Source organism: Oncorhynchus tshawytscha, linkage group LG06 (assembly GCF_018296145.1).
Source record: "Oncorhynchus tshawytscha isolate Ot180627B linkage group LG06, Otsh_v2.0, whole genome shotgun sequence".
In the NCBI taxonomy this organism is placed as follows: Eukaryota; Metazoa; Chordata; class Actinopteri; order Salmoniformes; family Salmonidae; genus Oncorhynchus; species Oncorhynchus tshawytscha.
The window spans coordinates 78696075-78721772 of NC_056434.1; the positions used below are offsets into that span (position 1 = coordinate 78696075).

A 25698-nucleotide genomic window follows, 5' to 3' on the forward strand; every position below is an offset into this window, starting at 1 on the left:
TCTCTTCTTCTTATTGGTGTCCTTTAGTAGTGGTTTCTTTGTAGCAAATTGACCATGAAAGCCTGATTCACGCAGTCTTCTCTGAACAGTTGATGTTGAGGTGTGTCTGTTACTTGAACTGTGTGAAGCATTTATTTGGGCTGCAATTTCTGAGGCTGGTAACTCTAATGAACTTATCCTCTGCAGCAGTGGTAACTCTGGGTCTTCCTTTCTTGTGGTTGTCCTCATGAGAGCCAGTTTCATCATAGCGCTTGATGGTTTTTAGCGCTTGACTGCAGTTGAAGAAACTTTCAAAGATCTTGAAATGTTCTGGATTGACTGACCTTCACGTGTTAAAGTAATGATGGACTGTCATTTCTCTTTTGCTTATTTGAACTGTTCTTGTCATAATATGGACTTGGTATTTTACCAAATAGGGCTATCTTCTGTGTATCACCCCTACCTTGTCACAACACAACTGATTGGCTCAAGCGCATTAAGAAGGAAAGAAATTCCACAAATGTACTTTTAACAAGGCACACCTGCTAATTGAAATGCATTCCAGGTGACTACCTCATGAAGCTGGTTGAGAGAATGCCAAGAGTGTACAAAGCTGTCAAGACAAAGGGTGGCTACTTGTCAAATATATATAGATTTGTTGAAAACTTTTTTTGGTTACTACATGTTTCCATGTGTGTCATTTCATAGTTTTGATGTCTTTGATGTACAATGTAGAAAATGTGTAAAACAAAGCAAAACCCTTGAATGAGTAGCTGTGTTCAACATTTTGACCTTTACTGTTCATTTTACATAAACATTTGCATACATACTTTTATATAAAGCAATCACATAACAGTAGTACATTACCAAACATAAGCTCTTTAATCCCAACCCTCAGCCACTCTCAGACCATCCCACCTATCACCATAGACCACCCTCGTTTCGTTTCCATGTGCCATATATGCTTAATTTGTGCTGTCATGTTTTACATACATTTTTAACCTTTCTAATTGTATAGTATCCACAAAATGTGAGCTAAAGATGAAAACCTTTTCTACAAGTATTATTATACGATTTATTGACTGACTATGGCTTTCCAAATTGCCCAACTCTGCTATTTGTAAGGTTCATTTTAAGTGAATGCTATGATTTAAAAAAAAAACATACCTGTGACCAGAGACCAGCTACATAGGAGCAATACCAGAATAAATGATCTAGTGATTCTGTCTCTATGCAGCAAAAGCTACAGAGCTGAGATTGTTGTATGAGATTCTGTTGGTGGCAAGAATTTTGCATAATAATTTAAATTGGAAAACTCAGTCTTGAATCAAGTGTTGTTTTTTTGTACCAGTTCATAAACCATGTGCCATGGAATCGGTACATCAAAAATGTCTTCCCATTTATTTTGCAACCTGTGTGGTGCAGCTGTCAACATTTTTGTCCTCAAATGAAACTGGTAGATTTTTATATATATGCCAATTCCTTTTAGGCCAATTTGTATCTTTAATATATGGCAGGCAAACAAGTTCCCTACCTTCTCCCTTTCCCACTTGCCTCCTCCATTTTTGTGATAATGCTGCAATCAATTGGTTGTAAGTTTGGATTGAGCAGACATTCCCATATATTTTCGATAGCTGCATATGTGACAACTCCACCGATTTTATATTCATAATATCATTCATTAATAGATATAATACAATTTTAAAAAACAATTTCAATAAATAATAGTTTTTTTATTAGTCAGTATATTTGAGTTTAACCATAGCAGTTATGTAATATTTTTTCTATATTTTCTGGAGGATAAAACTGAAATTGTAACCAGCTTTGTATAGCTTGTTTTAAGAAAGGGCGATACTTTAAACAAAATTAATTTTCAATTAGTCGGAAATGAGAAGTTGTAGTCTGTAAAAAGGCCATTTTTAAACAAAGGATGAACCTTTTTAATCTACTGGAGAACCATTTAGAGTTTTCCGAGGGATCGGAACCCGGTGTAAATCAGTGACGCCTCGCAACACATCAAACCAATCAAATTCCTTGCTTGGGTAGAGCTCCTAAGGTGCTCACCAGATTAGTGCCATATGAGCAACATAAGTGAAATGAAATGAACCTCATATGTTACCTTCAATGTTCATTTCCTGTAGCCTAATTGCCTAAAATGTCAGCACTTAAAAGGAATCTGGTAAATGGTTTTCCTCATATACATTGTCATACTGGTATCATTTTAAATTGAGAACATATAGCTAGCTCAACATGTAAATGTGTGAGTTTAGCTATTCTCTGCTTCAGATTAGATTCCCATAAAGCCAGTAATGCCATCATATTGTAGGCCTATGGCTGCATTGGCAATGCATGCCATATGATAAGCTGCAAAATGGATTCACATAGTTGATATTCTGAAAAAGAGTAACAATCAAATAAAACACATGGGAGATCTTACAACTAGACCAAAAGGAAATGTTAATTTGAGCATGCAACACAGAAACAGACACTTTAGAGACAGCAGATTACTGGACAGGCAACCCGCAACTGCAGCAAACCGAACACTCCCATGACACGTACAGGCCACTATCAGAACTCTCCCATTCCATACTTCACTGAACTGATCAATGCCTACACTCTACCTTTACTGACAGCTGGAGCTGCAATTTCCCCCTCTTCCATGGCTGTTATCTACAATGCATTCAGAAAGTATTCAGACCCCTTTACTTTTTCCACATTTTGTTAGGTTATAGCCTTATTCTAAAATTGATACAATAATTTTTTCCTATCAATCTACAAACAATACCCCATAATGACAAAGCAAAAACAGTTTTTTATAAATATTTGCAAATTTATAAAAAATGTGAAACAGAAATACCTTATTTACATAAGTATTCAGATCCTTTGCTATGAGAATCTCAATTGAGCTCAGAGGTGCATTATGTTTCAATTGATCATCCTTGAGATGTTTCTACAACTTGATTGGAGTCCACCTGTGTGAAAGTCAATTGATTGGACATGATTTGGAAAGGCACAGACCTGTCTATATAAGGTCCCACAGTTGACAATGCATGTCAGAGCAAAAATCAAGCCATGAGGTCAAAGGAATTGTCCATAGAGCTCCGAGACAGGATTGTGTCGAGGCAGAGATCTGGCAAAGGGTACCAAAACATTTCTGCAGCACTGAAGTTCCCCAAGAACACAGTGGCTTCCATCATTCTTAAATGGAAGAAGTTTGGAACCACCAAGACTCTTGGCCGCCCCGGCCAAACTGAGCAATCAGGGGAGAAGGGCCTTGGTCAGGGAGGTGACCAAGAACCCAATGGTCACTCTGGCAGAGTTCCTCTGTGGACACCTGGGACCATCCCTACAGTGAAGCATGGTGCTGTGGGGATGCTTTTTAGCGACAGGGACCGGGAGAATAGTCAGGATCGAGGGGAAGATGAACAGAGCAAATTACAGAGAGATCCTTGATGAAAACCTGCTCCAGAGTGCTCAGGGCCTTAGACTGGGGCGAAGGTTCACCTTCCAACAGGACAACGACCCTAAGCACACATCCAAGACAACCCAGCAGTGGCTTCGGGACAAGTCTCTGAATGTCCTTGAGTGGCCCAGCTAGAGCCCGGACTTGAATCCGATTGAACAACTCTGGAGAGACCTGAAATATCCAGCCTGACAGAGCTTGAGAGGATCTGCAGAGAAGAATGGGAGAAACTCCCCAAATACAGGTGTGCCAAGCGTGTAGCGTCAAACCCAAGAAGACTTGAGGCTGTAATTGCTACCAAAGGTGCTTCAACAAATTACTGAGTAAAGGGTCTGAATACTTATGTAAATGTGATTATTTCCTTTTTTTTAATCCATTTGCATAAGTTTCTCAACCTGTTTTTGCTTTGTCATTATGGGTTATTGTGTGTAGATTGATGAGGGGGGGAAACAATTTAATCCATTTTAGAATAAGGCTGTAACGTAACAAAATGTGGAAAAAGTCAAGGAGTCTGAATACTTTCTGAATGCACTGTAGATGGTTATTTTTTCCATTCAGAGCTGACCCAACACCATTCAATTCCTATTATGTGTAAAATGCTTCTGAATGTCAACAAAATAACAAACAGCTCAATATGGAAAGAAAACAATTGATATAAGCATTATTTTGTTTACCTCAGAAAACACACATTATTTTGACAGCCCTATTGAGGGAGTCTCTTGTTTTTCCATATCTGTTGTTGTTTTTGTGCATCCTCACGTGTGGGTTGCGTGTGTTCTGCTAAAGTTTCCAATGTGGGGGCGAGAGCGTGGGTGGGGGAAAGGGGTGGGTTTTCTCTGTAATTGGCATCCCCAAAAATCACCCACATGCTTGGGTGGAGCTCCAAAGGTGCTCACCAGATTAGTGCTGTAGGAGCAACATAAGTGAAATAAAATTAGCCTCATATGTTACCTGTAATGTTCATTTCCTGTAGCCTAATTGCCCCCCAAAAATGATATGTCAGCACTTTAAAAGGAATCTACAAAATCTGGTATATAGTTTACCTCATATACATTGTCTACTGGTATCACTTTAAATTGAGAACATATAGCTAGCTCAACATGTAAATGTGTGAGTTTAGCTATTCTCTGCTTCAGATTAGATTCCCATAAAGCCAGTAATGCCATCATATTGTAGGCCTATGGCTGCATTGGCGATGCATGCCATATGATAAGCTGCAAAATGGATTCACATAGTTGATATTCTGAAGAAGAGTAACAATCAAATAAAACACATTGGAAATCTTACAACTAGACAAAAATGAAATGTTAATTTGAGCATACAACACAGAAACAGACACTTTCGAGTGTTTGTCACCAGAGCGGTGTAGAATATGTTGTGACGTTTGACTTTACTAGCGTAATTCACTTTCAGTAAATATAAATCGCAGACTGTCGGCCACACTTGATGACTTGAAAACGAGCACTTGAAACCTACTTTTATTCAAAATGTGTCCTACCTGGACGGAAAACAGTGGCACACATAACACACAGCAGCCCTTCTACGGGAGTGTGGGGGGAGGGATCTTGAAATGTAACATCCAATCAAAATCTGGGTGCAAGTGGACCATTCAAACAGTTTCTGCAGTATGAAATTCTCCAGACCTCCAAGTGAGGCCTGACAACGACGTAGATGGTTATTTCTTCCATTCAGAGCTGACTCAACTCCATTCAAATCCTATTATTTTTTAAATGCTTCTGAATATCAACAAAAGAACAAACGGCTCAATATGGGAAGAAAACAGCAATAGATATTGAGCATGATTTAGTTTACCTCTAAAAAAACACATTCTTTTGACAGCCCTATTGAGGGAGTCTCTTGTTTTTCCATATCTGTTTTTGTGCATCCTCACGTGTGGGTTGCGTGTGTTCTGCTAAAGTTTCCAATGTGGGGGCGAGAGCGTGGGTTGGGGAAAGGGGAGGGTTTTCTCTGTGGTTGGCATCCCCAAAAATCACCGCAAATCACCCCCACGCAGAGAGAGATAGAAAGAGGGAGGTAATCACAATACCGATGCAGACTACTGCACATGGAGGACACATTTCCTGTTTTGTGACACACGTCCTGTCCCCACCCACCAATCAAATAAAACACATGGGAGATCTTACAACTAGACCAAAAGGAAATGTTAATTTGAGCATGCAACACAGAAACAGACACTTTAAAGACAGCAGAATACTGGACAGGCAACCCGCAACTGCAGCAAACCGAACACTCCCATGACACGTACAGGCCACTATCAGAACTCTCCCATTCCATACTTCACTGAACTGATCAATGCCTACACTCTACCTTTACTGACAGCTGGAGCTGCAATTTCACCCTCTTCCATGGCTGTTATCTACAAATGGATTTGGAGACTGTGTTTTTAATTTACAATGATTACATCAAGATAGCTAGCTAAAAGGAAGTTAGCTAGCTGATGACATTTAATTAACTTAGCTAAACAGTATGTAAAGTCAATTAGCTACCTTAATAGCAGCTCAGCTGAGTTAGCCTACAAAGTGGCATACTATAGCCAGCTAGCTAGTTAATAATACTTTGCTTTTTTACATTTAAAAAAAAAAGTATTTACTTACTTGAATAGGTTCTCCCACTTCCTTGTTTTTTTTAGGTGCCTTTCGGTATTTATTGGTTGTAGCAAAGAGTGGATGAATGGAGACGAGCCAAAAAGTGTTTGCCACCAGAGCGGTGTAGAACGTGTTGTGACGTTTGACTTTACAAGCATAATTCACTTTCAATTTCAATAAATATAAATTGCAGACTGTCGGCCACACTTGATGACTTGAAAACGAGCACTTGAAACCAACTTTTCTACAAAATGTGTCCTACCTGGACAGAAAACAGTGGCACACATAACACACAGCAGCCCTTCTACGGGAGTGTGGGAGGAGGGTTCTTGAAATGTAACATCCAATCAAAATCTGGGTGCAAGTGGACCATTCAAACAGTTTTTGCAATATGAAATTCTCCAGACCTTCAAGTGAGGCCTGACAAAGATGTCGTTTTGGAGGTATGGCAACACAAGACTAGCTCCACACCAACTCATCCCATAATCAATGTAATAAATTATGTAGATGGTTATTTTTTTCCATTCAGAGCTGACTCAACTCCATTCAATTCCTATTATGTTTAAAATGCTTCTGAATATCAACAAAAGAACAAACGGCTCAATATGGGAAGAAAAAGGCAATAGATATTGAGCATGATTTAGTTTACCTCTAAAAAAAACACACATTCTTTTGACAGCCCTATTGAGGGAGTCTCTTGTTTTTCCATATCTGTTTTTGTGCATCCTCATGTGTGGGTTGCGTGTGTTCTGCTAAAGTTTCCAATGTGGGGGCGAGAGCGTGGGTTGGCGGAAAGGGGAGGGTTTTCTCTGTGGTTGGCATCCCCAAAAATCACCCCAGATCACCCCCACACAGAGAGAGATAGAAAGAGGGAGGGAGGTAATCACAATACTGATGCAGACTACTGCACATGGAGGACACGTTTCCTGTTTTGTGACACACGTCCTGTCCCCCCTCCACAAAACCCTCCAATGCACCACCAACACGCATAGTAAAACCTTTAGGAACTTGAAGTGGGGCTAGTGGTCTTGGTAGTGAGAATAATGATGGTCGTGTTGTCAGTGACTAGCATTAAAGAGAACACAGCTATCCCCATACAATTGGGGTTAGCTGTGTTTTAACAGTACATTGTGTAACCACTGTTAGCTTTGTTTTCAGAGTCGAGTCTACTATACATTGAGGAGAGGTTGTGGGATCATCATCTGTGAGGACTTCCCCTCTGTGTAAACACCCAGGTGTGCGCTCTTCTGTGGTCTGTCAGGGGACAAACCTTGACATAGTAGAAACATCCGTGTGATCTTTCTGGTTAACACATTATTTAGTAACATGGGACTGTCAATCACACAGTTAGTGTACAACTTAAACCATACAGCTGAAGTATATTGGAGTGTCACATTACATTAACTTTACAGTATCTCGGTTAGTATATTTTGCTCCTCAGTCTAGAAATCAGAGTAGGAATGATAACAGTGCCATCCCTTCGAGACTGCAGCATCTACATTTTCCTTCATCTGCCCCCCACCCTCCCCCACTCTCCCCACTGAGACACCTGTGCAGATATACTCAGAGATAAACTTTGTAATGCTTCCAGAGCAACAGGTGCACAACAAGGCATGTGTGTGACGGTGACCACATCTCAACACTCAACATACACTCCACAACTAATGTTCCACCACATCAGCACATACAGTGCCTTCAGAAAGTATTCACACCGATTTGACTTTTTCCACGTTTTGTTGTGTTACAGCTTGAATTTTTTTTTTTTCAACATTTAGATTTTAGATCCCTGGCCTACACACAATACTCCATAATGTCAAAGTGAAGTAATGTTTTATTAAAATATTTCCAATTAATAAAAAATGAAAAGCTGACATTTCTTGAGTCAAGATATGTAATGTCCCTCAGTCATGCAATGAATTTAAAACACAGATTCACCCACAAAGACCAGGGAGGTTTTACAATGCCTTGCAAAGAAGGGCACCTATTGGTAGAAGGGTAAAAAAGAGCAGAAATTGAATATCACTTTGAGCATGGTGAAGTTAGTGTTTACACTTAGGATGGTGTATCAATACACCCAATCACTACAAAGATGCAGGCGTCCTGCCTAACTCAGTTGCCGGAGAAGAAGGAAATTGCTCAGGGAGGCCAATGATGACTTTAAAGAAGTTACAGAATTTAAAACCTCTTAAGGATCTGGTAGTTTTTTTTTCAATTTATGCCTAAAATTACATTCCCAAATCTAACTGCCTGTAGCTCAGGAAACACAGGAAATAAAAAATGTATTTGATCAAACAAAACTATGTTACATTTTATCTCTGGGACCCTCAAGATGAGAAATCAGAGCAAGAATACTGAATGTATCAAACCAGTTGCCGTGATAAAAGTGTTTTGTTGTTGTGCTCTATCCTCAAACAATAGCATGGTATTTGTTTTCCGTAATAGCTACTGTAAATTGGACACTGCAGTTAGATTAACACAAATTTAGCTTTCTGCCCATATAAGACATGTCTATGTCGTGGAAAGTTGGCTGTTGTATACAACGTTTTCTAGTCACATTATCACGTATTGAGCAACAACCATCTGGGTTTAGGGACACCAATCCTGTAGAGGTTTTTAATAGCTGTGGTAGGAGAAAACAGAGGATGGTTCAATAACATTGTATTTACTCCACAATACTAACCTAACTGACAGACTGAAAAGAAGGAAGCCTGCACAGAATAAAAATATTTCAAAACATGCATCCTGTTTGCAACAAGGCACTAAAGTAATACTGAACAACTCTGTCGTTGTGCCCCTAAGCAAGGCAGTTAACCCACTGTTCCCAGGGCGCTGAAGACGTGGATGTCGATTTAAGGCAGCCCCCCCCGCACCTCTCTGATTCAGAGAGGCATTCAGTTGTACAACTGACTAGGTATCCCCCTTTCCTCACTCTACATATGTTCAAGCATAGTGGTGGCTGCATCATGTTATGGGTATGCTTGTAATTGTTAAGGACTGGGGAGTTTTTCAGGATATAAAAGAAATAGAAAATCATAGCGGCATGCCTGTTTCATAAACAGGTCAATAACCTAAAACACAACCTAAATTCATCATGTCAATAACCTAAAACACAAGGCCAAATCTACACTGGAGTTGCTTACCAAGAAGACCGTGAATGTTCCTGAGTGACTATGTTACAGTTTTGACTTACATCTACTTGAAAATCTATGACAAGACCTGAAAAAGGTTGTCGAGCTATGATCATCAATCAATTTGACAACGCTTGAAGAATTTTGAAAAGAATAATGGGCAAATGTAGCACAATCCAGGTGTGGAAAGGTCTTAGAGACTTAGTTGTAATCGCTGCCAAAGGTGTTTCAGGAGTGTGAATACTTATGTACATTTGATATTTCTGCGTTTTCAATACATTTGCAAACATTTCTAAAAACATGTTTTCACTTTGTCATTATGGGGTATTGTTATGTATGTATGTATGTATAGATGGGTGAGAGAGAGAAACTATTCAATCAATTTTTAATTCAGGCTGTAACACAACTAAATGTGGAATATTTCAATGTGTTATAAATACTTTCTGAAGGCACTGTACATATTCACAGTACAACAAATGTACACACACACACACACACACGCAAGCATACACATACACACAAAATGTGAGTCTCTTTCACGCTCTACTCTCTCCCGTTCGCACACACATTTTCCTCCCTCTCTTTCCCTCCTCACCCTTTCCCTCCTCTCTCTCTCCCTCCTCTCTCTCTCTTTCCCTCCTCTCTCTCTCTTTCCCTCCTCTCTCTCTCCCTCCAGTCGGCGTCAGTTTGGGCCTAAGGACCAGCAGGAGGTGAAGATCATTGAGCACCAGACCCAGTACCTCAGACTGATGCCTCACCTGGCTGCAGCTCTGGCTCTCACCTTCACCACCAGGTAATGTTAGCACTTCCTCTATAGTGTAAAGGGAAGGGATTGCTGCCGCTACCTTGCTTGACAATGGAATTAATAAATAAAACTGCTTCTTTATGGCAAAAAGTAAAACCTATGAGTTTCGGCTTATGGGCTTCTTCAGGTTTTTTTGCTCTACACACGTCAATATCAGAGAGAACTGTAGTCAAACACCACTTGAAACGGCCTCTACTCTCATGGCCCTACGCTGGGATATATAAAGAGAGACACTACTCTTAAACGGTGTTATTTCCCCCACATGCTGATGGATTTGATGTTAACTGACATAGTGGTGAAAAGAGCAGTTGTATCTAATGCCAGTAAATGATAGTCTTGTCACTATGATGATGCATTGTAGTGTCAGTGTTCTGTCTGTTAGTGTTTTGTCTGTACATATTCTCTCCTTTTTCTTTTGAAGGTATGCCCCTCACAATTATATGGTATTATAATTATAGAACATCATACTAGGAATGTGTTCTAATGTCTTATGTTATGTGTCCATTTTGTGTGTGTGTGTTTCAGGTTTGCAGCATGTACGATGGACCATGCTCTGTGCAAAGGAGAGGTTCTACAGAATAATAGTTCTCTCCAGGCTCTGGTTGCTGGACTCAAAGCCTATAGTACCTGGGAGAACCTCGCTTGCCTTCAAGAGTGCCGCGAGTGCACCGGAGGCATGGTGTGTGTGTGTGTGCACGTTTGCTTGTGTGTGTGGGTGTGCATGCCTGCGTGCATACAGTGGGGCAAAAAGTATTTAGTCAGCCACCAATTGTGCAAGTTCTCCCACTTAAAAAGATGAGAGAGGCCTGTAATTTTCAACATAGGTACACTTCAACTATGACAGACAAAATGAGAAAAATCCAGAAAATCACATTGTAGGATTTTTAATGAATTTATTTGCAAGTTATGGTGGAAAATAAGTATTTGGTCACCTACAAACAAGCAAGATTTCTGGCTCTCACAGACCTGTAACTTCTTATTTAAGAGGCTCCTCTGTCCTCCACTCGTTACCTGTATTAATGGCACCTGTTTGAACTTGTTATCAGTATAAAAGACACCTGTCCACAACCTCAAACAGTCACACTCCAAACTCCACTATGGCCAAGACCAAAGAGCTGTCAAAGGACACCAGAAACAAAATTGTAGACCTGCACCAGGCTGGGAAGACTGAATCTGCAATAGGTAAGCAGCTTGGTTTGAAGAAATCAACCGTGGGAGCAATTATTAGGAAATGGAAGACATACCAGACCACTGATAATCTTCCTCGATCTGGGGCTCCACGCAAGATCTCACCCCGTGGGGTCAAAATGATCACAAGAACGGTGAGCAAAAATCCCAGAACCACACTGGCGGACCTAGTGAATGACCTGCAGAGAGCTGGGACCAAAGTAACAAAGCCTACCATCAGTAACACACTATGCCGCCAGAGACTCAATTCCTGCAGTGCCAGACATGTCCCCCTGCTTAAGCCAGTACATGTCCAGGCCCGTCTGAAGTTTGCTAGAGAGCATTTGGATGAACCAGAAGAAGATTGGGAGAATGTCATATGGTCAGATGAAACCAAAATATAACTTTTTGGTAAAAACTCAACTTGTCGTGTTTGGAGGACAAAGAATGCTGAGTTGCATCCAAAGAACACCATACCTACTGTGAAGCATGGGGGTGGAAACATCATGCTTTGGGGCTGTTTTTCTGCAAAGGGACCAGGACGACTGATCTGTGTAAAGGAAAGAATGAATGGGGCCATGTATCGTGAGACTTTGAGTGAAAACCTCCTTCCATCAGCAAGGGCATTGAAGATGAAACGTGGCTGGGTCTTTCAGCATGACAATGATCCCAAACACACTGCCCGGGCAACGAAGGAATGGCTTCGTAAGAAGCATTTCAAGGTCCTGGAGAGGCCTAGCCAGTCTCCAGATCTCAACCCCATAGAAAATATTTGGAGGGAGTAGAAAGTCCATGTTGCCCAGCAACAGCCCCAAAACATCACTGCTCTAGAGGAGATCTGCATGGAGGAATGGGACAAAATACCAGCAACAGTGTGTGAAAACCTTGTGAAGACTTACTGAAGTTTGACCTCTGTCATTGGCAACAAAGGGTATATAACAAAGTATTGAGATAAACTTTTGTTATTGACCAAACACTTATTTTCCACCATAATTTGCAAATAAATTCATTAAAAATCCTACAATGTGATTTTCTGGATTTTTTTTCTCATTTTGTCTGTCATAGTTGAAGTGTACCTATGATGAAAAGTACAGGCCTCTCTCATCTTTTTAAGTGGGAGAACTTGCACAATTGGTGGCTGACTAAATACTTTTTTGCCCCACTGTACATGTGTATGTGACGCACATTATTCCAATCCTATTTAAATACCACTACTCCCCAGTCATCTGCTAACCATGTTTCTTTAATTTAAAGACCCAGATCCATTGTCTAGTTCTGGATCTTGTTTTTGGATGCCACTGTGACCATGTCCATGTAGAGTGCAGAGGGTTCTTGGAGGTCACTTCTGTCTACTCTTTCAGTTGATTCAATACTGCTGTTGCAGGGGATAGTTTCATTGTAATAAGTCCCTAATGCTGTGATGAATAGGTTTGAGTGTTTCTCGTTGAGGTGATCTAAGGGCAACTTGGGAAACCACAACGCTGCGCCTTGTCATGTGGGAGTGCTCGCATCTCTTGAGTGTCTGATCCTACACAGACCGCATTTTGTACTGACACTGTCTGACTTTTACCTGTTTATTTCACTGCTTTCAAAAGTGAAGCTGTTTTGAAATGTTTTTTAAAATTATTTATGAAACAATTAACATCTTTGAGTCTCCATTTCTCAAGTCATAATATTCTTTAGATATTGTAAGAATGATTTCTGACTTATAGTTTATTATTATTCTTTACAACGCGACTCCTCCCACACCGTTTAAACTAGACGCTGTTTTAACTTTAACGCTGTTTTAACTTTAAAACGTGTAGAATGGTCTGGAATAGTGTGCTTGCATACAACTTTTTGATATTTTTTCACTTTGTCCTTTTTTTGTTGTCATCCATCCACTTTCATGGGATTTCCTCAGCATTTTTAAGGTCCCATTGTGACATCACCACTCCCAACATTCTATTCTATTCACTATAAACAATGTCACTTTTGATACAAATCAGCTACTTTGACCACTTTCCCAACAACTTACACAAAAAGTTAGAGCATGTGAAATCTTCCTCTACTTCTCTGCAGTTCAAATCTGAAATCAGAACTGAATGATCTGGTACCGATCAAACGTTATAGCTCTTTAAGTAACCTCATCATTAACATTTCCTCTAACATTTTATAAACAACTGACATTTTTACCACTTTCCCAACAAGTTAGACAAAATGTTGGAGGGTAAGACATTTTGTCTACTTCTCTGTTATTCAAGTCCGAAGTAGGAACAAAATGTCTCCTACCGATCAAATGTTACAGCTGTTTTAGTAACTGCATTAGCAAACCAAATATCCAACTTTGTACAAACAACTGAATTTTTTACCACCTTCCCAGCACTTTAGACAACTTAGAGACTGTGACATCTTGGTCTATTTCTCTGCTATTCAAATCTGGAATCATAACAGAATAATCTTCTACTAATAAAACATGATAGCTTTTTTAGTAACGTCATCAACTACTTTTTGTCTCAACTTCTACAAACAACTGAATTTTTGACCACTTACCCTTTAAGTTGTCTAAAGAGATGGGTATGACATCTCTGTCTACTTCTCTGCTATTTAAATCAGAACAGAATTATCTACTACCAATCAAGAGGTACTGCTGTTTTAGCTAAATGAGGTGATGTTGTTACTAACTTCACACTGTTGAATTAACTGCCATGGCTTTTCAGAACTTGTAAATTGAACAATGGGGGAGCACATAAGACTTACTATGCCACACAGCTCACCCCAACCCACTGAACTAACCTACCACTGTTTGTCTACATGTAGTTATCGTTTACCTTTAGTACTTGTCTGTAGGCTGCCTTGCACAGTACTAAACCCTCATCCAGCTGGTGGCGCTGATGTGCAATTCTGTGCTCACCCACCCTCTAGAACCAAGGAATTTTCTCAAATTCCTTGACTAGGACACGGAAGTAGGATTGGAGATGCCTTTGTTTTGATTTCAAACATTCTTTGTGTGGTGTAAAGCAAGACACTCCGACTTGCACAACACATTCACAACTCTCATTATACTGAAAATGTCCATTCATCCATATTCCATAACTTCCTTTTATCTTTGCATTTATCCCATCATTCCTCCATCCATTAGGTCTTTAATTCTGTGTCCTTACTTTATGTATCTATACATTTATTTATACATCCTATTTATTGAGCGATCTATCCAGTCATAACTTTCTTTTCAACAGCTTTATAATTTGGTTATGAAATAAATGTATCGTTGAAGGGAGGTTACTATAGCAACAAAAAAAGAGTCTAAACTTCTTCCACTAGAGGCACCATCCTATTTCTCTCCCCAATAATAGCCCAAAACTTTTCTAATTCCTTATGAGTAATTATTACAGTTGTCATATACTGTGGTTTCCTAGTAAAAATGTGCATAAAAGTGCATTAATCTTATTTGTGATGGAATATGTTGACCACTAATTGAATTTTATTTACGTACATGAATTGGACATGTGAATGTGAAACCCATTACTACTGTATATAAATGAGGTGTGTCTTTATATCAGTGGATGACGTGTTTCTCTGGGTTCTGACCTTTGTTAGGGTTTTATGATGGAGAACCGAATCCCTGCTCTGAAGTGTGACTCTGATGTCTTTGTCACATTTGAAGGGGACAACGTCGTCATGTTACAGGTAAAAGAACCAAAGAGGGCAAAGTCCTCTTCAATATTTTACTCACACCTTCTCTAAAACTATAAGTACTTATGTTGTTTTGCTGTTCATCACACTTTTGATGTGAAATGTTTTAAACTGGTAATGTGATTTTCACATTTTACTGTATACTAACCATGGCTCCTAGACAGACAAGTTGATAGAGCTCACAGAGTCTGCCTTTATTTCTCAAAACAGTCAGATGAACCTTAGTTTTGGCAAAAACTATATACTGACATTTTCTAGAGTGAAGCCCCTGCAACTTGATAAAGGAATTGTGCTTTGAGAGAATTGAATTAGTATGTGTTTTCACACAATTGGATATGATTATTTTTGGCTTATTGGGGATGAGGGCGATTTCTCCTTGTTTGCGAGTGTAGAGTGGAACTACAAAGCAAGTGATGAGTGTACTACACACACACACACACACGACTCTCTGAACTCTGAGATAATAGGAACAAGGTCACCATTCAGATACAGTGCTGTTGAGGGAGACTCAGAAATCAGAATAGCTCATCATAAACTAAAATTATTTGCAGACCCTGGGAAATATTCATAAACCATCAAGTGGATAGTGAAATCATTGTCCCAGTTTGATTTAATTATGGAGAATGATATTTCTGTAGACAGGTGGTTAATTTGGTTGACAGAATGTATTTACAAGGGTGTGACTGAACATGAAGGTGGTTTTGTGTCAGACCAACTGTTGTGCAATTATATGTTCTTATCATTTCGATATTGTTGTACAGTATAGTCATTCTTTTATTTTGCTTCATATACATCAAAGGTAAGATGTATAGGACATGTAGTGCAAAGTGAAGTATGAAAAATTGCAGTGGGAAGGATCGGAGTGGGAACTTGAAGTCAAACACAGTGCCAAGTCAAACATAATTAAATATTTATTTATGGCAACTAAGGTGTCTATCTGTCTGGACTGCAGTCACAAGGAGAGAGGAGGCTATGCCAGCTGAACTCAACTCAACCCTCCACTAACAGTATCCAAACTGCACCCCTAATGAAGATGACAGTCCCCAACCACATTTAATCAGGTTACTACTGACCTGAAAGCATGAAGAAGACCACAGCTGACCCAAACTGACCTTTTACCCAAATTTAAACATGAAGGGTGTGCCAGATTGTATAGGGTCTCTCTTTTACAGTTCCAAAAATGGATTTGCCCATTTATGACATTGCAAGTGTTTCACCTATCATGAGATGGCAATTAATCATCCAGCTCTACATTGAAAGACTAGTTATGCTACTGTATGAGCGGTTAAAATATGTCTTGGTGCTAGCTATAGACCGCTTCAGTTTAGCTTCCCCCAGCCTTGTTTTTCACAATGAATGTTGACACGCAGCATATCTATACATTTATCCAATATAAATCCTGATCATCCACCATTGTCCCCATTCTTAAATACATGTAACTGTACTAGTACAACAGAGGTTTGTATGTTTGGCAACTCAGCATTCAAGCACTCAACCTTTGACCTCTGACCTGTCCCAGGTGGTGGTAAAGGAGCTCATGACCCAGTTCACCAGGCAGCTGGGAAACAGTGTGGTGGGCGGACTCATCAAAACCTGGACGAGTTCAGTGTCTGACAGGGTCAGAACCAGGTCAGTGAACGACACTCAACGCCACAAGATCGTTAGAGGGTCATATATTGAAGGTGGCAGGTATCCTAGAGGTTAAAGCGTTGGGCCAGTAAATGAAAGGTCGCAGGTTCAAATACCCAAGCTGACAAGGTGAAAAATCTATCGCTTTGCACTTGAGCAAGGAACTTAACCCTCATTTTCTCCAGGGACGCTGTACTACTATGGCTGACCCTATAAAACAACACATTTCACTGTACCTATCAGGTGTATGTGACAAAACCATTTTTATTTTATTTTTATTAGCTACAGGAAATGGGTTCAAAATGTATACAGTACACTGCTTTTTATGCCACTGTCTTCTATTCTTTGTGTGTCAAATAAGTACATTCACGTGAGCTATTTCTTGCTCATGGGGACAGTTTTAGACTCACTAAACACCCATAAACATCTGGAATTTAGCATTCAAAATATAATGCTGAGTCTTCTATACAACAGAAAAGCCCAGACATTTGTCCACACTCTCAACTCCTCTCAAATACATCATTTATTCACATGTATTCTCATATTTATTTGTATATTCTCGTATTTCCTAGTAGGGGAAACCACATCTCTTTTCTCACAAGCTATCACACAAACTCATTCATCTTATTGTGAAGTGGAACATTAAGATATATGTTCTTTTAAGATGCTACTGTTTCCCAGAATAGAGTCCCCCTTTCATTTTACACACTGCTACTATGGTAGTGTGGTTTTCCACTATCTGGTGAGATGTCTAGGTGTCATGTCCGTTTAGTGTGTACAACTTTTACACAATCCCTGTGCTTGACTGGTTATGAGACCATCTTGAAAGTTATTAGAAGTTGTTCATGAAAGAACTTTAACAATGTGGTCAAACCCTGCTGAAAGTGAAAGGGCTCTTGCTTTAAGGAGTTAAATCGAACAGGTCACTTGGGTGGATGGATGGGGTGGGTTTCATTTAGGGTTTATTTTCTCATTTGTTTTTTGCTTTGTTTTTACTGAATATCATGTGAAAATGTGTTGGACGTGTACTGACGATGCAGTTGTTATTTGTTCAATGCTGTTTATTCTGCCTATTTGCTTGAACATACTGTACAATGAAAACAATTGATCTAAAAAGTCCTTCATGAGAGAATAGTCTTGCTTGTACCCACTTGTGGAAGTGTGTGTGTGAGTGCTTTAGTACACTAAAATAGTACACTAACTGCCCACTTTCCTCATGTCTATAGAATTGTGCAATGATAGAATTTGTTCAGGTTGATAATGTTGTTCATGTCCATCTTCGGTAGTTTCCTTGGCTTCAATGTAGATACGGTGGGGGACATGAGTTTCCTGCTGAAAGCAGTGTCCTATAGGGAGAGGGTTCTACAGCGCAGCCTAGCAACCAGACTCTACAACAAGGTCAGTCCATCTAAAGGCATGGACTACAATAAGAGAAGTCCAACAACAGAAATGTTGAAAGCATGAATTTACCATTTTAGCACCAGTTTGTCAAACGTCTGTTTGATGTTGATACAGCTAGGTGTAAATTGATTGACAGTTGGTTTTGGAAAGGTTTGATCAAGACTTTATGAACTCTTAATGAAGCCTTATATTTCTCTGTCCATTGTCTCCTGCAGGTAGAGAAGAAAAGCGAGGAGTTTTTTGATGCCTGGAACTCCTGTCTTCATCATGTGACCTGCCTAGCCTTAGCACACATACACAGAGGTGGGTAGACTACAGCCTACCCTGGTCCTGGAGAGTTACAGGTGGGTAGACTACAACCTACCCTGGTATTGGAGAGTTACATGTGGGTAGACTACAGCCTACCCTGGTCCTGGAGAGTTACAGGTGGGTAGACTACAGCCTACCCTGGTCCTGGAGAGTTACAGGTGGGTAGACTACAGCCTACCCTGGTATTGGAGAGTTACAGGGTGTGCACTGTGCAGGCTTTTTCCTCCGGCCTAGCATTAGCATATGATTCATCTGTGCATTGAGACTAGTTGATTAGTTTAGATATTTCTGCACTGTGGAAGCTAGAAACACAAGCATTTCGCTACACCGGCAATAACATCTGCTAAACATGTGTATGTGACAAATACGATTTGATTTGATTATCTGAATCATATGTGATTTTTTGTAACTCTCCTAGGCGTTAAGTAGATGAACGAATATAGTGGTCATTACGTATGAAAAGTAAGATAGCAGAATCTGTTTTTGTGTACTAAAACTGTGTGCATAAGTGTAGGGGTTTGTGTTTTGAACCAGTGGGACTATGTAAAGACACCACTGTCTCTTAAAGACCATAACCTTTCCCTTCTCTCACTTTCATCCCACACACGCACACACACAGGCGCGCACACACACACACACACACACACACACACACACACACACACACACACACACACACACACACACACACACAGGCACAAACAAACTCACAGGCACACACACACACACACACAGGCACACACACAGGCACACACACACACACACACACACACAAGCAGTCTTACAACCTTAACCAGCCGCAAAGGTACTAAAGAGCACAAAGGTGTCTGATGTTTGAAAGCTAAGAGCGGTCTGGAGGCTGACTGATACATAGAGGCCCCCTCAGAGTGAAATGGTTTTGTTGTCATATTCCATTCCTTAGCAATATAATGCCTTTGCCCTACAGTTTTGACAGGACTTGAAAAAACGTTTCCTCAATTGCAGTGAAGTTGCATAGTAGTTGTCTCTTGGTGGTGCAGTAGCACATAACCCAGTGTGATGGCCTTGACGTGGGTTAGTGCTTATACCTAGTATCACTATGACTAGATGTCATGGTCCTCTAATACTGTTGTTGTAGGTCTCCCCACCACAATTGGCCGACCGACATATATTGATTCTGAACAGGGATTCAGTTCTATGTTATTTACACAAGATTCATATTCAGATACTTTTGTGGGTGCAACATTTGTTTTCCTCAACACTTTCTGAAGTGTGTTTTATTGTTCATAAATTGTTAAGATTTATTTAGTCGATCATCACATTCTTATTCATTATCTACTGACTATAATTCATTATGAGCATATGGTATCCTGTTTTGTATTACAAAGCAACGAACAGTAAAAGAGAACCCAATATTTCATTATGTTTCCATGAAATGTTGTTCTGTGTGACTGTCACTGCATTGAGGCTGAACAATAGTGACCCACTGCCTAGCTGGGTAATATTTTTGCTTAGCATCACTGATTTTTTGTTTGTTTCCATAGTAACTCTGGAGCAGTTTGCTCTGGCCGTTCAAGAGTGCCCAGTCGAAGAAGACCACACCTTGCTAACGAAGGTATGTGTGAAACCAGTTTTCCACTCTTCTGTCTCTCACCGTTCAATAGGAAACCAGAAGCTCTGCTTTTGAGTCATCAGTTAAGGTCCTATGGAAAGTTCTCAGAAACCACACTTTGAACACGTTTCATGAGTTCCTTACAAGGTAATAATGTGATAAGTCCTCATATGAACCTCCTGTATAACCTAGTCACACCTGTCCTGTTCACATTTTGTGTTTTTACAAAGAATACAATTATAGAATGCAAAAGTCTTAATGTTCTTTTTCCCATAATTCTTACTTGTCCTCGTAAAAAACAGGTTGAGAAAACAGTACAATATTCACTTAATACCCTATGCAGTAGAATTTTAATTTGTATACATTTTCTGCATTACTGTACCATCAGTGTTTTCCCTAGGAATTTTTCAGTAGTGGTGGCAAGTGTAGCGAAGGGGAGTGCATTGCTACTAGCGTTAGTGCAAAGAAATGCTAGCTGTTTCCATAGACTTCCAGTCATTGAGCCCACGACTATCCATTTAAAAGCGCGTCTCGGCAGAAATACAGTACCAAAGATTGGACACACCTACTCATTCAAGGGTTTTTCTTTATTTGTACTATTTTCTACAAATCTATGAAATAACCCATATGGATTCATGTAGTAACCAAAAAAGTGTTATATATATATATATATATTAGATTCTTCAAAATAGCCACACTTTGCCTTGATGATAGCTTTGCACACTATTGGCATTCTCTCAACCAGCTTCACCTGGAATGCTTTTCCAACAGTCTTGAAGGAGTTCCCACATATGCTGAGCACTTGTTGGCTGCTTTTCCACTCTGCGGTCCAACTCATCCCAAACCATCTCAATTGGGTTGAGGTCAGGTGATTGTGGAAGCCAGGTCATCTGATGCAGCACTCCATCACGCTCCTTCTTGGTCAAATAGCCTTTACACAGCCTGAAGGTGTGTTGGATCATTGTCCTATTGAAAAACAAATTATAGTCCCACTAAGCGCAAACCAAATGCGAAATGCGATGGTGTATCGCTGAAGAATGGTGTGGTAGCCATGCTAGTTAAGTGTACCTTGAATTCTAAATAAATCACTGACAGTGTCACCAGCAAAGCATCCCCCACCATCACACCACCTCCTGCATACTTCACAGTGGGAACTACACATGCAGAGATCATCAGTTCACCTACTCTGCGCATCACAAAGACACGGCAGTGGAAACCAAAAATCTCACATTTGGACTCATCAGACCAAAGGACATATTTCCACCGGTCTAATGTCCATTGCTCATATTTCTTGCCCCAAGCAAGTCTCTTCTTCTAATTGGTGTCCTTTAGTAGTGGTTTCTTTGCAGAAATTCGACCATGAAGGCCTGGTTCACGCACTCTCCTCTGAACAGTTGATGCTGAGATGTCTGTTACTTGATCTCTGTAAAGCATTTATTTGGGCTGCAATTTCTGAGGCTGGTAACTCTAATGAACATATCTTCTGCAGCAGAGGTACAGTTGAAGTCGGAAGTTTACATACACTTAGGTTGGAGTCATTAAAACTCGTTTTTCAACCACTCCACAAATTTCTTGTTAACAAACTATAGTTTTGGCAAGTCGATTAGGACCTCTACTTTGTGCATGACACAAGTAATTTTTTCAACAATTGTTTACATTTCAATTATATCACAATTCCAGTGGGTCAGAAGTTTACATACACTAAGTTGACTGTGCCTTTAAACAGCTTGGAAAATTCCAGAATCAAATCAAAGTTTTTTGGTCACGTGCGCCGAATGCAACAGGTGTAGACCTTACAGTGAAATGCTTACTTACAGGCTCTAACCAATAGTGCAAAAAAGGTATTAGGTGAGAAGAAGATGTCATGGCTTTAGAAGTTTCTGATAGGCTAATTGACATAATATGAGTCAATTGGAGGTGTACCTGTGGATGTATTTCAAGTCCTAACTTCAAACGCAGTGCCTCTTTGCTTGACATCATGGGAAAATCAAAATAATCAGCTAAGACCTCGGAAAAAAATTGTAGACCTCCACAAGTCTGGTTCATCCTTGGGAGCAATTTCCAAATACCTGAAGATACCACATTCATCTGTACACAAGTATGGGACCACGCAGCCGTCATACTACTCAGGAAGGAGACGCGTTCTGTCTCCTAGAGATGAACATACTGTGGTGCGAAAAGAGCACATCAATCCCAGAACGACAGCAAAGGACCTTGTGAAGATGCTGGAGGAAACAGGTACAAATGTATCTATATCCACAGTAAAATGAGTCCTATATTTACATAACCTGAAAGGCCACTCAGCAAGGAAGAAGCCACTGCTCCAAAGCCACCATAAAAAAGCCAGACTACGGTTTGCAACTGCACATGGGGACAAAGATAGTACTTTTTGGAGAAATGTCCTCTGGTCTGATGAAACAAAAATAGAACTGTTTGGTCATAATGACCATTGTTATGTTTGGCGGAAAAAGGGGGAGGGGAGGCTTGCAAGCCGAAGAACACCATCCCAACCGTGAAGCACGGGGTGGCAGCATCATGTTGTGAGGGTGCTTTGCTGCATGAAGGACTGGCATAATTCACAAAATAGATTGCATCATGAGGGTGGAAAATTATGTGGATATATTGAAGCAACATCTCAAGACATCAGTCAGGAAGTTAAAGCTTGGTCGCAAATGGGTCTTCCAAATGGACAATGACCCCAAGCATACTTCCAAAGTTGTGGCAAAATGGCTTAAGGACAACAAAGTCAAGTATATAGAAAATGTGTGGGCAGAACAGAAAAAGTGTGTGTGAGCAAGGAGGCCTACAAACCTGACTCAGTTACACCAGCTCTGTCAGGAGGAATAGGCCAAAATTCACCCAACTTATTGTGGGAAGCTTGTGGAAGGCTACCCGAAACGTTTGATCCAAGTTAAACAATTTAAAGGCAACGCTACCAAATACTAATTGAGTGTATGTAAACTTCTGACTCACTGGGAATGTAATGAAAGAAATAAAAGCTTAAATAAATCAGTCTCTCTACTATAATTCTGACATTTCACATTCTTAAAATAAAGTGGTGATCCTAACTGACCTAAGACAGGGAATTTTTACTCGGATTAAATGTCAGGAATTGTGAAAAACTGAGTTTTTAAATGTATTTGGCTAAGGTGTATGTAAACCTCCCCGACTTCAACTGTAACTCTGGGTCTTACTTTCCTGTGGCGGTCCTCATGAGAGCCAGTTTCATCATAGCGCTTGATGGTTTTTATGACTACACTTGAAGACACCATCAAAGTTCTTGACATTTTCTGGATTTACTGACCTTCATGTCTTAAAGTAATGATGGACTGTCATTTCTCTTTGCTTATTTGAGCTGTTCGTGCTATTATATGGACTTGGTCTTTTACCAAATAGGGTTGTCTTCTGTATACCACCCATGCCTTGTCACAGCACAACTGATTGGCTCAAATGCATTAGGAAGGAAAGAAATTCCACAAATGAACTTAACAAGGCACACCTGTTAATTGAAATGATTTCCAGTTTACTTTCTCATGAAGCTGGTTGAGAGAATGCCAAGAGTGTGCAAAGCTGTCATCAGGGCAAAGGGTGGCTACTTTGAAGAATCTCAAATATAAAATAGTTTTAGATTTGTTTAACACATTTTTGATTACGACATGATTCCATATGTGTTATTTCATAGTTTTGATGTCTTCACTATTATTCTACAATGTAGAAAATAGTAAAAATAAAGAAAAACCCATTACCTAATTTTTTTGCAGTGATGGAAACAATTTAGAGGGCTATCGCTGCTAAATTTAATATAGGGAAGCACTGACCATCATGGAGTGTGAATAAGCTGTCCCTCTGCCACGTGTGTGGGTTCAGTTGCGATTCCCTTTCAGTGCCTTCAGAAATTAATCCTACCCCTTGACTTATTCCACATTTTGTTGTGTTACAGCCTGAATTTAAAATAGATTTAATTTAATTTTTTGTCTCACGTTACAGACAATTGTGTAAACATTATTATTGCAGACGGAGTGAGTTCATGCAACTTATTATGTGACTTGTTAAGCACATTTTTACTCCTGAACTTATTTAGGCTTGTCATAACAAAGGGATTGAATACTTATTGACTCAAGACATTTCAGCTTTGCATTTGTAATTCATTTGTAAATATTTCTAAAAACATAATTCCACTTTAACATTATGGGGTATTGTGTGTAGGCTAGTGACACAAAAATGTAAATGTCATCCATTTTAAATTCAGGCTGTAACACAACAAAACGTGGAAAAAGTCAAGGGGTGTGAATACTTTTTGAAGGTACTGTATATTTGCATCAAGCATAGTGTCAGCTGCTCCTAGTATACAACCTACACAGCTATCTACCCATCATGTATGTGGTTGATTACTTTGCTGCTTTGCCTTAGCCGGGCTGCCTTGAGTCCTGCATAGGCAGATAAGCCCCTTTCTGTGGGCACTATCAAGGTCTCTCCCCTGTACCTCTGTATTTCTGACTGTATGTTATGGGCTGCATTAAGGTCATACTTCATTTTAGGATGGAAAACACCCTCTACTGCTCTTAAAATATCATACGTTTTCAAGATGGTACGTTTTTGTTTCATGGTTGCATGTGAATTACTCAAATAAACACACGTTTGGTTTCAGTGTTAGAACATTGTGTAGAACTGGCAGACAGTCAGTCAGGCGACAGTGTGTGGATGCAAAATAGTAGCCTTATGTAAATGTCACATACTTGGAGTCAGAAGGGAGGCATCCTATGATTTCCTCTCGTTGGACAGACAGGTTAGGCATGGTGGATGACGTCTGTATACTCCTGATGCTCATGGTGCTTTCAAGACAACTTGGAACCTCCGAGTTGAAATATGTGAAGATTTTTTCCCTCCATATAGCTTCCTATTGGTTGAATCTGATAATTTCGAGGGAAACTCTGAGCTCATCTTTCTACAATGAGTTTCCAAGTCGGACATTTCTGAGTTTCCAAGTTCCGAGTTGTCTTGAACGCGGCATTAGCTATTGAAGCAGAAGCTGACTGATGTCATACCTGCGGTCTGTTCAATGAGCCTAGCGTTGGAAATGTTCACATTCCAAAACTGCTTAAGGGCAATTACATAGACTCAGATTTTTCATTATAAAATCTATACCAAACAAAAACCATTGATTTCAAAGTTTAACAAACCATAGAACTCTATGCACAATGACTACTTTTAACAATTTCCACTGAAATCTTTACAAACTTTTCATCTGCACAGTTTTTCCAGTAAATGTTTTAATTTGATTTACTGTGTAAATGATTGTCTGTGCAGAGTTTTAAGGCTTGTTAAACTGAAGTGAAATTCTGTTACCATGGAATTGCCCTTAAGCATCTCAGCATTGACAACAAGACTACTTGGAAAACACCAGTAATCCAAAAAGCAAAATAGTTTTCTACGGTGATATTCATACACCATGCAGTAAGCAAAAACATTAAAGCACATACAGAAACCAGAGCTGTGGTGATGGTGTGGTGATGACTCTGTTAACATAATAGGGATAAAACCTGAGCAGTGTTTGAACTGTGTGAGTAGACTAAAAAGTGCCTCCATTGACTCATTCCACATTAAGTGGAATTAAATCGTTATGCTTCTAACAGGCCTAACAGTTTACTGCTTTCAAACGCCAACGGTCGCATCTGCTCGACCGATCGTGTGATTACCACAATAACATGGTTTGTGCTGTTCATATCACTCAACCCTTTTATTTTGGGTCAGACAGATATGGCTGTAATGTTGGGATACAATTGGCATGTCATCAGGGTCCTTTTACACATTAGAGCATGACTGGGACTGAGGCTAATATTGTACACCAATATGATGTAGCAAGGCTGTGTCCAGAAAGCCTGACTATAATCTGACCTCATAGAAACTTGGAGGTCATAATGTAGGTCCCATAGTAAGTACATACC

At 39.8% G+C, this 25698-nt stretch overlaps 1 protein-coding gene across 3 annotated transcripts in view; it reads left to right on the forward strand.

Annotated features, from left to right (window-relative positions):
- acoxl (acyl-CoA oxidase-like) overlaps nucleotides 1-25698 on the forward strand; it is a 46525-nt gene that overhangs the window by 7820 nt on the left and 13007 nt on the right. For 2 of the 3 annotated variants that reach the window (XM_024425100.2, XM_024425101.2), the window contains 7 exons: nucleotides 9853-9969; nucleotides 10507-10660; nucleotides 14728-14817; nucleotides 16343-16452; nucleotides 17739-17850; nucleotides 18069-18156; nucleotides 19686-19756. In XM_024425100.2, coding sequence (XP_024280868.1) covers nucleotides 9853-9969; nucleotides 10507-10660; nucleotides 14728-14817; nucleotides 16343-16452; nucleotides 17739-17850; nucleotides 18069-18156; nucleotides 19686-19756 — 742 coding nt within the window. Of the gene's footprint in view, nucleotides 1-9852; nucleotides 9970-10506; nucleotides 10661-14727; nucleotides 14818-16342; nucleotides 16453-17738; nucleotides 17851-18068; nucleotides 18198-19685; nucleotides 19757-25698 lie in introns of those variants that run through there. The other variant, XM_042323641.1, reaches the window with a different exon arrangement.